Source organism: Sus scrofa, chromosome 9, assembly GCF_054392235.1.
Source record: "Sus scrofa isolate SSC_HxYL_T2T_F1_AM1 chromosome 9, Sscrofa_HxYL_maternal_Yorkshire_Landrace_v2.0, whole genome shotgun sequence".
Classification (NCBI taxonomy): domain Eukaryota; kingdom Metazoa; phylum Chordata; class Mammalia; order Artiodactyla; family Suidae; genus Sus; species Sus scrofa.
The window spans coordinates 80,482,154-80,498,679 of NC_139391.1; the positions used below are offsets into that span (position 1 = coordinate 80,482,154).

Sequence of the window (16,526 nt, forward strand, 5' to 3'; positions counted from 1 at the left end):
GGAGCCAGCAGGTCTGGGAGACGGAGGCTTAACAGAGACTCCTGCAGTGAATTTACATTGTCTAGCAGGAGGGAAAATGCCAGACTGGGGGACCCTGTAGCATTCAAGACAACAGTGCTGCACCTTGTCTGGGAAGGTTATTTAATGCTTCTGGCACCTGTAGTCAGAGCCACCCCTCTTTTCCTACCTTGCAGCTTTAGAATTTATTTGGCATGTAGAATTGTATATTTGGATCCTGGAGCTACAAACAATGGGCAGCATGTCATGTCTTGATCCCTTAACATTCCTCTTGGTTTCTCCTGAGCAAGTTAACCCTTGTATACACAGCCTGGCAACACCTCTCCTGCCCAGTCAAGGGACAGTTAGGCCCACGACCCTGGGATTTGAACAGGGTGCACTTCAGTGTCTTGATGAGAAATATCATGGGTGCCAAGGCCTGTTTTTCTTGTGTCATCGGTATTAAAACCAAATCAACCAGCCAGTAATTGGAGACTCCATATCAGTGACACTGAAATTACTTCAATTTGAATAAAAAATATCAATGATTATTACTGGCTTTCTTTAGTCCAGGGACTTTGAGGTGTCTCTTTAATTTCATTGCAATTCTAACAAAAGCATCTTGGGCACTCCAGGCTTTTTTAGTAGGTAAGGCCACTCATGTGTCGATTCTAATTCTCTACTGTTCTACAACATGCTGCTTTGCCATCAACGATGCCCAGCATTTAGATGGGTTGGAAATCCAGTAAGTGGCTCAGAGCTTTATTTAGTACATGGAATTTTAGTCTCTAAGAAGCTTTGTCCCCTCTTCACAAAGCTAATCTGTAAACTACATACCATCTTTTCAATTTTCCTTTTCTTTCCCTCTTTGCCTTCTTTCCGCTCAACTTCTTCCCACTGCTGCCTATTTGCAAGTTGCAGTCTCTTTCTAGTCCCAAGGTTTAGACCCTGGAGATTTTAATATAAATACTTATTTTATAGTCTTTGTTATCTTTACCTTCCTCCTTTTCAAAACTTGCACATTAGACGACTTGAATTATAGTCAACCTCTTCATCTTAGCATTGTTAAGTATTTTAATTCCAGCTTAGATAACATTAAGCATTATAAGAACCATTACAAACACACACACACACACATTTAAATTCAGGCAATGTTATTTAAACTAAATATTTACCACTTTCTTTGCCCTTCATCCTTGTTCCATCTCCAAACTACCACCTGGAATTACTTTCCTCCTACCTAAAGTACATTCTAGAGTTTCCTTTAGTAAAGGTCTACCAGTGATATGCTTTCTGAGTTTGTTGGGCTGAAAAATATCTTTATTTTACCCTTGTTCCTAGAAGACATTTTTACTGGGCATAGAACTCTAAAGGTTTTTCCTCTACACACTGAAGATAGCATTCATATGTCTTCTGGCTTCCAGTACTATTCCTGTTTCTAAGTCAATTCAGATGTTCCCCCTTTAAAAACAGTCTATTTTTCTCTCTGACTACTTAAGGTCTTCTCTTCAGATTTAGTGTTCAGCAGTTTCACTCTCAGTGTCTATTCAGGATTCTATTTATCCTACTTGGGATTTGCTGTACTCCTTGAATCTATGGATTGATAGCTTACAACAGTTCTGTAGAACTTTCAGTCATCATTTTTCCTTTCCTCCTGTTTTTTTTTTTGTTTTGTTTTGCTTTTGTTCTTTTTAAATAAATACCCATTAGACCATCTCATAGTTTCCTGTGTCTCACTCTCTGTCTCTCTGTCCTAATTCTCACTGTGTTAAATCTGCTGATAAAGGTGGAATTCTGTAATGTTGAATTTTAAATTTTAATAATAAATATTTCACCTTTTTAATTTTTTAAAACAAAGACATTCATTTTATACTTATGATAATTTTGAAATTTTAAATCTTTCAAGGTTTAAAATGCTGCCGGTTATTTTTGTCATCTCTTTTTAAAGTGTCCTGTTTCCTTGTGTGATTTGAGACTTTCAATTGTGGGCTGCTCATTTTCCTTGGAACATTATCTAGGAAAATTTTTTCATGTCTGGGCTGAAAGTGGGTTCCTCTTGAGAAAATCTGTGCTTCTGTCCAGTACCTGGTGGCACTACCAATTCAAGACTATTTAAAAATAAGTTCCCAGCTTGAGAGTTTTCATATCACTCAAGGGAATATAAGTTCAGTCTGCAAACCCATGTGAGACAAGCTTGGATTCCTGATTTTTGGAGGTGGCGGGGTGGCGGGGGGGGTGTTTGCCCTCCCCCTCCACTCAGAAACAAAGCAATTTTCCTGCTGTGCAGATAGAAGGGAATATTAAAACAAAAGTTTTAAATTGAACTATAGGTGATGTGCAGTATTATGCTAGTTTCAGGTGTACTGCAAATCGATTCAGTTATACATACACACACACACACTTTTTTCAAATTCTTTTCCATTATAGGTTATTACAAGACAGCAAGATATTGAATAGTGTGCTCTACAGTAGATCCTTGTTGTTGATCTATTGCATGTATAGTGGTATGTATCTATTATTACCATAGTCCTAATTTATCCCTGCCCCCTTTCCCCTGTGGTTTTTTTCTAAGTTTTGTTTTCATGTTTATGAGTCTGCTTCTGTTTTGTAAACAAGTTCACTTGTATTTTTTTAAGCTTCTGAGGGAGCATTTTTTTACTTTACCCTTATATGGGGTAGGGGGGAGTGAAACCCTTTAATGTTTCAGCTTGTCGGGGAGGAATTTTTCTTCAGGACCAGGAACTGAATAAGGCAGAATTGGTACCTAGAACAGAGACTAGAAGGACTGTCATTCACTATCAGGGCTGTGCAAGGGCCTCCTTCAATTTTGTGACCTGGGTGCCTTGTCTTCCCTTAGTCTCAGCCTCTTCTTTCAGACTTAGCACTTGGGGCAGTGTATGTATATAGCTGTCACTTGAGAAATCAAAAATTAATGCTCAAGTTCAGGTGTTTGGCAAATGCCTTCCAGGCCAAAGCCAGCTTCAGGGTTTTGCTTACGTCACCCAGTATTAGGCTTGAATATTCCTTACTAATTCATGCATTTGAAAAGGCTGTACAGGCCATTTCTCTGCAAGGTCAACCATTACGGCTGATCAGCTAGCTGAGCTGGGTATTCTCTTTGTCTTTCACCTTTCTATGTGCAACTCTTCTTGAAGAGGATGACTGCTCTGAGAGGAGGGAGACTGCATTCAAAGAGTCAAAGGTATCTGAAAAACGGATCTGTAACTGAGTTCTGCCAGTCCACATCAACAGCAGGACACTGCAAGAGCAAGGCTGTGGAGTCAGAGACCTAGGCTCAGATTACTTCTCTGCCACTTAGCTACCCCATGTTGGGAAAAGTTCTTAAAAGCATCTGTAACTCAAATTCTTCTCCAAAAAAGTAACATTTCTACTGACATAAGAATTAAATTTAAATTCAATGATTAATATCAGGTACCTAGTACATACTTAGCACAAAGATCTTTAATAAAAGGTGATGATATAAAGGTAGTTACTATTATCAATGAAAAGCACACTGTCCTTCTGGAGGGGAAAACAGATATAGGTGATGTATTCTTTAAATAACTGGCAGCAGGACATGGAAACAACCCAAATGTCCATTGACAGATGATTGGATTCGGAAGAGGTGGTATATATACACAATGGAATACTACTCAGCCATAAAAAAGAATGACATAATGCTATTTGCAGCAACATGGATGGAACTAGAGAATCTCATACTGAGTGAAATGAGCCAGAAAGACAAAGACAAATACCATATGATATCACTTATAACTGGAATCTAATATCCAGCACAAATGAACATCTCCTCAGAAAAGAAAATCATGGACTTGGAGAAGAGACTTGTGGCTGCCTGATGGGAGGGGGAGGGAATGGGAGGGATCGGGAGCTTGGGCTTATCAGACACAACTTAGAATAGATTTACAAGGAGATCCTGCTGAACAGCATTGAGAACTTTGTCTAGATACTCATGTTGCAACAGAAGAAAGGGTGGGGGAAAAAATATAATTGTAATGTATACATGTAAGGATAACCTGACCCCCTTGCTGTACAGTGGGGAAAAAAAAAAAATAAAATAAATAAATAAATAAATAAATAACTGGCAGCTGAAGTAGGACCCCTATGTGGTTTCATACCTGAATCACAGGAGAGTTCTACCTTTATCAGGCTAAGAGCGAATCTTTTATTTGGCATAAGACCTAATCCTATGAAGTAAATTTAAACTAATTTGCTCAATTGACCATACCCCACCTGGGACTCTGGCTGTCACAAGGCATATCTCCTTGATTTTATGGTCAATGAACATTTCTCAAGTTGGCCATCTTTTAAATACAAACCATGGTCATAATGAGAAACCAGAGAAATGTAAAGACAGATTAGTAGAAATGTATTTATCACTTCTGGAAAATACATTCAGAGCACTCTGAACAATGGATTATTAGTTTTTAATACTTCTAAAATATAAAGAATGGCATATTCCAAAAGTTCAGCTAAAACAAAAAAAGTGCTTTGTTGAAACTAACCCTGGGGCAATTAGCAAAAAAACAAAAATAAATCAACAAAAAAACCAAGCAACAACAAAACAAAAACTGACTTGGTAAAAAAGTTAACCTCTAGAAAGACACGTTACCCGCAGCATAAAGCTAGGGGACTAATGTTTCATTATTACACACCAATTTATATCTGAATTTTCTTCGTTTAAAAACTATACTGCCTATTGAAATTAATTTTTAAAGAAGTTTATGGCACTAGAATTATATGGTGATTATATTTACTCTCACCTCCCTTAACACCAATCACCTTGAAGACAACGATTTCATACTCATCTTCATAACTCAATACCTTGGAGAATGTTGGCCCTCAACAAATGTTTAGTGAAGAAATGGGAGAGTGAATAAAAAATTAACCACTTTCTAATATTTTAAAGAATCTTCTGAGCCCCCTTCAAGCACACTCAATTCCTTCCGGCACTGTTTAATAAGAATAGTATTAAAAAAAAACGAAAGGGAGTTCCCACTGTGGCACAATGGGTTAAGGATCCGGCAAGGTTCGATCCCTGGCCTGGCGCAGTGGGTTAGGGATCTGACTTTGTTGCAGCTGTGGCATAGGTCACAGTTGCAGTTTGGATTTGACCCCTGGCCTGGGAACGACCCTATGCTGTGGATCTGGTCAAAAAAAAATATTTTTCAATGGTATATCCTTTTACTAACTTTTCCAAATGTAGGTACCATCACTGCCTCTTTTTTCAGATAATGCATCTGAAACAGGGACAGAAAGATTTTTTAAGTCTTTTTTCCCCCATTTTGTTTTCTCTTAATGCAAACTTCTAAGCAGAATACGGGCACTATTACATCATTTCCAATATCAGACACAAGTTCACACCATGTTAGACACAAAACCTGGCTCCTTAAGGTACTTGATACCCTTGGCTTAATTTCTAAAATTCTGCCTTTTATTATGATAAAATGTCCAAAATGCTCATGTTACGGCAGGTATTTTTGACAAAGTTATCAAGAAGGCACACAGGTATCTTTCAATGGACACAAATAGCTATCATTTGGGCAGCAAGACGGCTCTCTACATGGCAGGTTAATATAAGAGTTAAGGAAATAGAAGGGCCCTCTTACCCTACAATGGATAAAATAATTTTAACTTCTATAAAGAACTGATATAACATCTAATGTGCTTATTCTAAAAAACAAAACAAAGTAAAATTGACCAATTTTGTCTAACATTTTTAAAAAGCATTGAGCACTAAAAGCAATTAGGAAAAATGATTCTATAACTACCATGGCCTAAGCTATGACACATGCATGCTGTTTCGTGTCATCTCAGTTCTTTTCATCTCCACTTTCCTAGCATGCTTGCTTCAGCAATGACACCAAATCTACCAACTGTTCCGTATTTGTGCTTAGAGTAGAACCTTGTCTTTAATCCTCCCTTTTTAACTTAAAACTTTAAACTTCCTTTTTAAACTTTAAAAAAAAATTTTAAATATTTTTTATTATAGTTGATGTACAATGTTCTGTCCATTTCTGCTGTAAATTACCCTTCTGACCTATACTCTCTCTTATCTGGTTCAAGATATCTTTATGTGATGACTTCTGCTTCCAAGAGACATGGCACTGAGTTTGAAACCCAGCCTCCCATTTCCTTATAAGGTATATGACCTTAGAACATTACCTAAACCCATCAAGCCCTCCTTTCCTCAACTGTAACTTGGAGCTAAAAAATAGACCTTCATCATAGGCTATACTAGGGATTTAATGATGGAAAGCATATACAGCTCTCACAGAGAAGACAAACATTGTAGGACATCACTTACATGTGGAATCTAAAAAAAGGGATACAAATGAAATTACTTGCAGAATAGAAACAGACTCAATAGACTTTCAAAACAAATTTATGGTTACCAAAGTGGACAGGTGGGGGAAGGGATGAACTGGGGGTTTGGGACTGGCATATGCACACTATTATATATGGAATGGTTGGCCACCAGGACCTGCTATATATAGCACAGAGAACTCTACCTGATATTCTGTGATAATCAATGTGGGAAAAGAATCTGAAAAAGAAAGGATGTGCGTATGTGTACAACTGAATCACTTCGTTGTATAGAAGAAATTATCAAAACATTGTAAGTTAAGTATACTTCAATGAAATTTAAAGAAATATATACAGTTCGAAGCATGGGGCTTAGCACAGAATAAGCACTCATTAAACATTAGCTTTAATAAGCCTGTGTGCACATGACTATACACACACACACCTCTAAGCCTGGACCCTGCCTTTGTCCCTCCTGAAAGTCCTAGCACCATCTGTGATGTTGCTATATCCTCGGATTCTTCAAATCCTTCGATCTTTGGTGACTTTTTTTTCCTGTCTGTCTACAGATGGGCATGATTCTCCTAACAAAATTGAAACAATAAATCTCTCAACCTCCCCCCTCCAACTTCATCCCTTTATCTCACTTTTTCTTCCAGTTGTCCTATGCTTTCCTTTTTCTTTCACAGTTAAATCTTTCGGTTGAATGGTTTGTGTCTGCTAATATTTTCTCCTATAGGTTTCTACCTTGGTCATTCTACTTAAATTGATTTCTTAAAGGTAACCATTGGCCTCCGTCTTTACATCCAAAGACCTTTTCTGGGAATTCGGTCCCCTTGGTCTCTGCAGCACTTGATACCACTCACTTCTTCCTCCCCCCTTAAGTCTCATCTCTCTACCAGCTCCCACAATACGGTTCATTCTGGTTCTTCACCTGAAAGCTGCTTCTGCTATTTTCTCCCCATGCTTATTTATTTCTGCCAGCCAAAGGTGGGTGGTTTCTGAGTTCCATCACTGTTATCCCAGCAGCTTGGACATCTCACCCTCTCTCACAGCTTCATGCAGGCAAATGTTCCTTAAAAGAACATCTAAAGCCCTCATCCCTCTGACGAGGCTCCAGTCCTACATCCACTAGGTTAGAAGAATGCCAGACAGGGGAGTCAGGAGAATAGCCATGCCCCTGTCTACCCAAGTTCCCTTGCTAAATCTATTTCCTGGGCTCAGAGTACTCAATCACAATGGCAACATGAGAGGGTCTTTTAAGGTTTCTCGTAGCTTCTTTTTTTTTTTTTTTTGTCTTTTTGCTATTTCTTTGGGCTGCTCCCACAGCATATGGAGGTTCCCAGGCTAGGGGTCGAATCGGAGCTGTAGCCACCAGCCTACGCCAGAGCCACAGCAACGCGGGATCCCAGCCGCGTCTGCAACCTACACCACAGCTCACGGCAATGCCGGATCGTTAACCCACTGAGCAAGGGCAGGGACCGAACCCGCGACCTCATGGTTCCTAGTCGGATTCGTTAGCCACTGCGCCACGACGGGAACTCCTCGTAGCTTCTGAAATATCAGAAAATTAAAAAATTTACAGTATTGGAGTTCCCATTGTGGTACAGTGGAAATGAATCCGACTAGGAACCATGAAGTTGTGGGTTCAATCCCTGGCCTTGTTCAGTGGATTAAGGATCTGGCATTGCCATGAGCTGTGGTGTAGGTCGCAGACACAGCTCAGATCTGGCGTTGCTGTGACTGTGGCGCAGCCCAGCAGCTGTAGCTCCGATTTGACCCCTTGGCAGGGAACTTCCGTAGACCGTGGGTGCAGCCCTAAAAAGACGAAAGACAAAAGACAAAAGACAAAAAAAAAAAAAAAAAAAATTACAGTATCACCATCCATCCACATACTCAAGCCAGAAATCTGAGCTATCTTTTAATCTTCCTTTACTTTACATCATTCATCACTTTCCAAGACTCTGTGAGATTAACTCTCAAACATCCTTGAAATATAGCCCCCACCCTGTATCCTCACCATCACAGCGCTAGTTTTGGTCACTGTCATCCCTCCTCCCTGCCTATCCCCAGCCTGTATCTTCCTAGCTGACCTCCCAGCCTCTGTCTTGCTCTCCCATAAGGCACTCTCCACACTGAAGCTGAATTAGTCTTCCTCAAACACAAAGGTGACCATGACATTTGTCTTTCCTTCTTCCTGGTTAACTAGGACTCATTTTTTAATGCTACTTCCCCTCCAGAGAGACTTCCTTGCTGAGTCAGCCCCCTTTCTCTTAGAATTCTGTGCACAATCCTCTGACAGCCCTTCTCCCTGCACATACTCTATTCCAAGGATCTGAATGGTAAACTCCTTATAAAACCATGCATTATAATTTCTTTTAGGTTCCCCAGTGCCCAGGGCAGAGCTTGCTAGAAACCCATGAAACTGGGAAAACCATCTTCCATGTAATTAGCTAGATGTTTTATATCTGACTTCCCCAGCATCCTGGTCTTCTTCAGTCATTACTTGCCAACTTATTCCCCTTCTGTGCTTTCATACCCTTGCTAATGACTTGGCAACACTTGGCTTGCACTTACCATTCATTTGCTCAACACACATTTATCAGATGTCTACTGATGTGCCAGAAACCACTGCAAACAGCCGTAACCCAGATAGGTCTCTGGAAGCAGCGTGAGTTCTGGATGAGGGAGAGACACACCACACCCAGAAGGAAGTCTCAGATGGCTATGGGTGCCACTTAGAGATCTGGAGGAGGAGGATCTGACAGTGAGAGCCCTGGCTGCCCTCTGAGCAGGCATCTGCTGAGCTAAGATGTGAGGGGAAGAGCCTTCAGGCAGACTGAGCCCCAAGTCTCTGAGGAAAGGCAAGGCAGTGAGTAGAGTGGGACGGCATGGCGGGGTGGGAGAGAGCGGGTGCGGTACCTGGTGGAGGGTAGAGAGAGGACAGACCAGAAAGGAAGGAGCTGGGTTCTAATCTACACAGTATTCCATCACAGACAGGATTCCGTAGGGCACATAAGCTGCTTTTGGTTTCTGCTGGGACAACTTCTTATTCTCTTCCCCTCTGAGAGGCCTCCCCTGGCCACCCTATCAAAACATACCCTCCACTCCATCCTGCCTGGCTCTCCTCCATTCCCTTGAGCTGCCTCCTTTCTCTTCAAGGTTCTTAGGTCTACCTGATATCATATATTTAATGATTTGACGGCTCACTTCTTCTACCCACCAAGGTGTGAACAGTGACCTGGCTTTTCACAACATTCTATTTTTATTTTATTTTTTGTCTTTTTAGGGCTGCACCTGCAGCATATGGAAGTTCCCAGGCTAGGGGTCTACTCGGAGCTGCAGCTGCCTGCCTACACCACAGCCACAGCAACACAGGACCTGAGCCACGTCTGTGACCTACACCCCAGCTCTCAGCAACACTAGATCCTTAGCTCACTGAACGAGGCTAGGGATAGAAGCAGTGTCCTCAAGGATACTAGTCAGATTCGTTTCCTCCGAGCCATGATTGGAATTTCCATGGGTCATTCTAAATGGCTAGAACAGTGCCAGGCACACAGGCCTCAAGAGATCCATGCTGAATGAATGAATTTGTCTAATTCACATTTTAAACAGGTCACTCTGGCTGCTGTGGGGACTATGGATTTGAGAGAGTTAAGAGTCAGAATTAGAGAAACCGTGAGGAGGCTTTCACAGAGGTCCAGGTGAAAGGTAAAGGTGGATGAATTAGAAGACTGACAACTGCCACTTTGGTGGCTGTAAAACCACATAATGTCCCTTGTGTTAGAAAATTAGCATGGCACAATGTCCTCAAAGTCATGACTAAACAATCATTTTCTTCATGTGGGGCCATGAACTCATAAAAGCAGGTATTTTTAAAAGTTGCTATATTGAGAAATTATTCTTATGTACTTGTATGTTACCAACATAAAAGTGAGAAACTGATACAATGTGACAAACCTATGAACACCAAAAATGCTCATGCCCCTTAATCTAACAATTTCATTGCTAAGAATTTATTGGATATACTGACAAATGTCAAAGTATACGTGCAGGGATGTTCACCCTGGCATTGCTTGTAATATCCCCAAACTATAAACAACTTAAATACCTAGCAATAGGAAACTGCTTGAAAAGATAAAACCAAACTAAAGAAAAAAACACCCAAATCTATATATGGCCATTAAGTAAAATGAAAAAAGAGTATTAAGATATATCATGTTTTTAGAAGGATTCTGTTTTTGTTAAAATACACAGGTGCAACACTGATGTGTGTGTGTGTGTGTGTGTGTGTGTGTGTGTGTATGTGTAATCTGTGATAGAAAAAAGGGAGAGAGGGAGAAGAGAAATACTGATTTAAACAGAAGGACTTCTTTTCTTAAAGATCTATAAAAAAACATAAGCAGTGGTAATCCTTTAAAGAAAGAACCAAGGGAGTAGTAAGAGGTAAAGTGAGAATTTTACTTCCTTATAGACATTTCTGAATTATTTTTTGCAACACAAATTTGTATTTTACTTAAAAAAAACCCAAATATTCCTTTGAGATGGCTAGCAGAATAATCAAGAACATATGTCATTACTTGCTTTCTGATTTATCAACAATAGCTCCAATGATTCATTTATACAAACACCATGATGAGTACATATTCACGACATGCATGTATGTGGGATAAACAGTTGGATGTGAAGCCTGTGGAATGACTGCATTCATTGTACTGTGCCACTTTGAGCATCTGTCCCCAGTGGGCACCAAGGGACGAAGACTGTATGTGGTCATATGCACTGGGACAGAGGCCTTTGATTAGAATACTGCCCATACTCCTAGGTGACTTTCCATGCTGGAGCCAGTGTTTAATTTGCGATTATGCAATGTGAAAATGATTTTCAACAAAGACTGATGGATCTTTGCTTTCCTGACCATTTTTTTGTTGTCATTCTCAAAAAGAGCCATGAACCATTCCATTGCTTCATAAGGGAGCATCTTTTAGTGTATCTTAGCTGTGCTGCCACTTAATGTTAAATAAATTCTATTCCATTCTGAAAGTGTAATCCATTCCCTCATTAAAGCTCTCTTGGCTCCTAAGGAAAAGTTAACAATCAAAGGTAGATGTGTATTGCTTTCTTTTCAATGACAGACTTTATTTTACTTATCTTATACTCTAGGGACTTATGTAATAAAACAAGGGTTACCTAAAGGGAACTACCTCCTCACATATTCTTAAGAAAAGTAGTATAAGTTGTAGATTTTTAAAAACTACATTATATTCAAATAGCTCTTTCAAAAGCGATTAACTATCTCACCTTTACTTCAACTACCTACCTGCTGTGGTCTATACTAGCTCTCCAAATGTTACCAAAATGGGGGGTGATTTGTTTACAGAGTTCACTCTATCAGCTCTAAACTATTTCTAACTTCAGGAATGTGAAATGTTTACCACATCCATGGCTTCTTTTTTTTTTTTTTTCAGTTGTAAATGTATTTCCAAAGCAAATATTCTAATTACCTTTTACTGGGAAGTCACAGAATAGTTGGGTATTTTGCAAGTCAATTCAGGAGAAAAACAGAAAGCCTGGTTAAGTCCAATTAGACGAGGCTAAACACCACAGGTCTAAACACACAGACAGAGCCTCCACTCAACCCTCCTGGGTCCCCCATTGTCATGTAAACAACAGCAAACAAAAGGTCCAAGGGGGGAGGAAAATTAAGATTACCAGCCAACCTAAAACTTAAGACTGAAGCCCCCTTTTTCAAGACCCACCCAGGGGGACACATACCAGATTTAAAAATACTAGTCACCCCAGGTCATCTGCATTTTTCCACCCAACCAAAATTAGAAACAAAATTAGAGACAAGCTTTATCACTAAAAAGCACTCTCCTAAAACAAAAACAGTAACCCCCACAGCAATGTTAAAGCTGTGATACCCCAAAAAGGCTGGATCTTAAAACTGCTACTCAAGTTCTGACCATGGCGGGGTAGGGCTAGGTAGGTGGGCCTGGAGAAAGGAAACTCATGAGAAACAAAACCTGAGGCTGGAAGGTGGGAAATGTCTATAAAAACGAAGGTAAGTGGGGGTGCTAACCCCAGATCAATCAGACTGAGTGGAGAGGGGAGCTCTGCTGAATCAAGTCCAGCCTCACAAGTCTCAGCGAGCTCAGCTGACCAATGGCCAAGCACAGAGGAGGAGAGAGCCTGCCAGGTCACTCTCTCCCAGTGCAATCAAATTTCCAGAAGCTCAAAGTGTCGGTGACTTCACGTGGTAATTACCAATACACTGAAAGCAGTATTTTGTAAGGCAGCACCCAGGCCCGTGGAATGCCTCTGAACTAGATTAAACCATCAGGCTAGTAATTAAACTCACTTTATATGGGAGAGGTCTCTTGCTCAAACTTGAGCAATCCTGCTCATTTCAGAAAAGCCACTTTAGCACAAAAGTGGAAACAAGAAACTTCCGAGCCTCCAATTCAGCTCAGATAACCCTCGCTGGCACCTCTGTTCTCCTAACTACAAAATCAGGAGACCAAGTACGTCCAAGAGGTGTTAAAGGGGATTAAGATTATGAAACATTGTGAGGATGAAAAGCCCTAAGTCTCAGTCTTGTCTCATCTGCAGGTAGTTTAATAGTCTCTGTTTCTATGTTAGCAAACACGTTTTTGCCATTTTTATCCATCTAGACATTTTGATAGCAGTCATCGCCATAGCACCTAAGTGCTTTTTACAAGTCATCCCACTGAAAGACTGCTTGGTATCCCGTCAAAATGACACGCTGCTACATGGTGTGACAGTCTGCAAGAGCCTAAAAATTCAGAACACAAGATGACTTTTCTTCAAATTGATGAATGCCATGCCTCATGACAATACTGTTTACTTTTTACAGCTGGATCAATTTGGTAAATGAAACAGCTATCACGTTGTGTTCCATTGCACAATCACATTGGGCAGCTTAAGTGCTACTTTAAAAAATCAGCATGTTTATTCCTAAACACTACAAGATGCCTAAGATAAGGCAAGTCCCCCGCCTCCCCACTGCCAGGCTGACAAACTAACCCCAGAAAAGAGGGTGTCACATACTATTTGAGCCTCACAAAGTCTCAAATCTTAGGGTACTCTTCCAATCATTTGACCTTGAGAAGTACCAAGTTCCATTTGGGAAAGGCAGATTTGCCTGAAACAACCTCAATTATTATTAACACTGGATGTTTACCGAGGGCAACTACAACAATTGTGTTACAAGAAAAGGGTAAAAAGTATTCCTGGGGGATACTCTCACAAATTCTATGTTGAATGTTAAAACAAGGCATTTAAAGTTCACTCTAAAAAGCACTATGGTAATTATTACATACGGGACCGTTTATATCCATTCAGCATAAACTGGGAATAGAAAAAAAGAAAACAAGTGTCCGAATGTTATATGTCTGTGGGACAAAATTTCCAGGGACAATATTGCACATGGAGTCCAAAAGGGCCTCCTCTCGCCAACCTGGAATGAAAATGAAGATGATGGGTTTTGCAAAACCGTGTGAATGGCTGATTCGAAACAGGGACTAAGTGGTAATAAGATACTGATTCAAAATTCACATGAAGAATTTGAACAAAATATCCCTTGATATGTGCACACAGGAAAAAAGCAACATTGGACTTCCTGCTGTGACTCCGCAGAAACAAATCTGACTAGTATCCATGAGGATGAGGGTTCCATCCCTGACCTCAGTCAGTGGGTTAAGAATCTGGCATTGCTGTGGCTGTGGCGTAGGCCAACAGCTGCAGCTCTGATTCGACCCCTAGCCTGGGAACTTCCATATGATACAGGAGAGGCCTTAAAAAAAAAAAAAAAAGAAAGAAAGAAAAAAAAGAAAAAAGCAATACATTTCATGTAATGTGGTTTTATATATCTATGTGTAGATGAACAAAAACTTTTTAAGTAGACATTTTACTTGCCATCCTATATTTCTAAAAGTTTACTTATTCAAGTTGGCCATGAAAACCTTTTTTTTTTTTTTTTTTTTAATCATCTTGTTGAAAAATGGTGAACATAGATGAAACTAATTCTAATTCAGTCCATTACAACTTCCTTGGTAAAATAACAAATTTTAAGCATTTTCTAAAAGATTCGTTTTGCAATTATTCAGAAAAACTATTTTCTACATGATAAATGAGATGCAAAATAATTATGACAAGGCACACATTGGAATGTAGAGGATCGTAACACAAGTTCCTGATCTGGCACGGGCTTCACCTTAAGCTAAGCCCATCTCTTGGAAGAAGGCCCTAAGATCCAGGCAGCTACTTCCATGGACAACAGCGCTGAAACTGAGGTTTTTGTATCAGGAACAGACCCAAACAAAGCTTCGGCCAGTGCTGCAGTAGAGAGATGTGTGCTGAACAGTGTTTGTGGGTGTCATTACGTCAGAGCATTCTTGCTTTGTTTTCTGAGGAGAGTTATTTGGCAGATGGCATGAAGCTGCCCTAGGAGCCCCTTTTGCCCTAGGAGGTCCTCCCCAAGTAAAGAAATGTGAGGAATCCATTTCATGCCGCTGAGCAGATGCTGGTTTAGATAAGCACATACTCAAATGCCTAAAAGGACAGTTACCTTGTAGATCCCAAAGAACCCTAGGTCCCTTAGGACAGAGAGAGCACTGACTCGGGGCCCGGTGGTGATTTCTCCAGCCACTTGCAGACGGATCTTGACAATTTCCAAAGGATTTGTAAAAATCACCTGGGAGCCTCCTGCCTATAAAGAAGAACAAGACAAGATTTAGTATGAAGCAGGGAGGTTCAGGAAGAGATGAGCCATTCTCCTCAAAGGCGCTCACAATGTTCTATCCTCCAGAGACTGGAGTTCCAATCCTTGTCCCATCTATTTAAACAGGGACTATGAGTTTGAATTAAAGTACAGCTACTGGCTAGGCGGCCCTGGGTCAGGCCCTGACTCTTTCAGGAGGAAGCTGAAAAGAGAGCCAAGACCAGACACGGAGCGACTTCTGCTGTCCTCACCCAATCCTCACACTAAGATAAAGCACACCAGCTGCCCCCAGAAGCACAGTCAGCTGCCACCACAGGACTGGAAGCCAATCACATAAGAGCAGCAATGAAATCAAAGTCAAATGGCATCCAAACAAAAAGACACGAATCTGCCTGTGAGAACAGGAGGGGGCACGGAGAAACGCAGGCTCTCCCCCGAGGTGCTTCACAGTCCTGTCAGAATTTCAGAAACTGCCAGAGAATGTGCAAACTTAGATGAAAGCCATTTTTTCTTCTCTTAAAAAATAAGATCGCTCATCAAATACCAGTTTATGGACTTATGTGTTATTATATTTTATTTATGTATTACCTGTGCATAGAATTGCTCTTTTCATAGAATGTCAAAGAAGTAAAAATATGCATTAAATCAATTATGGCCCAAACTTTGAACAACGTGTGTTCATTTCAGCAAATGGCCGGGTGCCACACCTCCAAGATCTCCGTGGAAATCTTTAAAGTGCACACTAGAAGGGAAATTTTAAGCTAGCTATTTTGAAGCTAAGCCTATATTTATTATAGGCAATTACATTCTTACTACAACTTGTTATTCCTTGTCTCAAATATATTACATTTTTATATCATCCAAATATTGACATAGCATGTAGTCCAGGATCTTCACTATGCAGCAATGTCACCAAACCAGACCACAGACATGTGCTGACACTCACAGCTTAGCAGATCCCATCACGGTAACAGGCACAATTTGGGTCAGTATCATACCAAACGGTTTCCATGCTAGATCCTCTGATCCCATCAGCCAATGTATGGGGCCTTCAACAAATGGCACATATTAATCAAAACCAACTAAATGGACAGTCTTTGGAGTATTGATGAGTATATGGAAATAAAAATCAGCAACAACATAAATATGCAGTGGGAAAGGACAGATGAAATGAATCTGAGTATATTCCTGCAATGAGAGATTCTGCTGCCCATAAAAACGAGGTGGGAAGTGTTCAGTACACACTGCAAAGTAAAAACTCTCAGATGTTTAAATGCACATGCACCTCTCCCCTTGTATTCTTGACCATCAAAAAGAAGAGGTACACTGACGCAGTGCTTTTGAGGTGGTAGGAACACAGATGGTTTCTTTTCTGCTGTTATCTTTAATTTCTTCTACATAGATCATGTGCGACATCTATAAAGAAAAACAAATACTTCTGCATAACTTATCTAACATGCAT

The 16,526-nt window shown here is 40.3% G+C and overlaps 1 protein-coding gene across 8 annotated transcripts in view; it reads right to left on the bottom strand.

Annotated features, from left to right (window-relative positions):
• SLC25A13 (solute carrier family 25 member 13) overlaps positions 1 to 16,526 on the bottom strand; it is a 524,650-nt gene that overhangs the window by 22,366 nt on the left and 485,758 nt on the right. For all 8 annotated transcript variants that reach the window (XM_084977077.1, XM_084977075.1, XM_084977076.1 and 5 more), the window contains one exon: positions 14,912 to 15,052. In XM_084977077.1, coding sequence (XP_084833203.1) covers positions 14,912 to 15,052 — 141 coding nt within the window. The remainder of the gene's footprint in view (positions 1 to 14,911; positions 15,053 to 16,526) is intronic.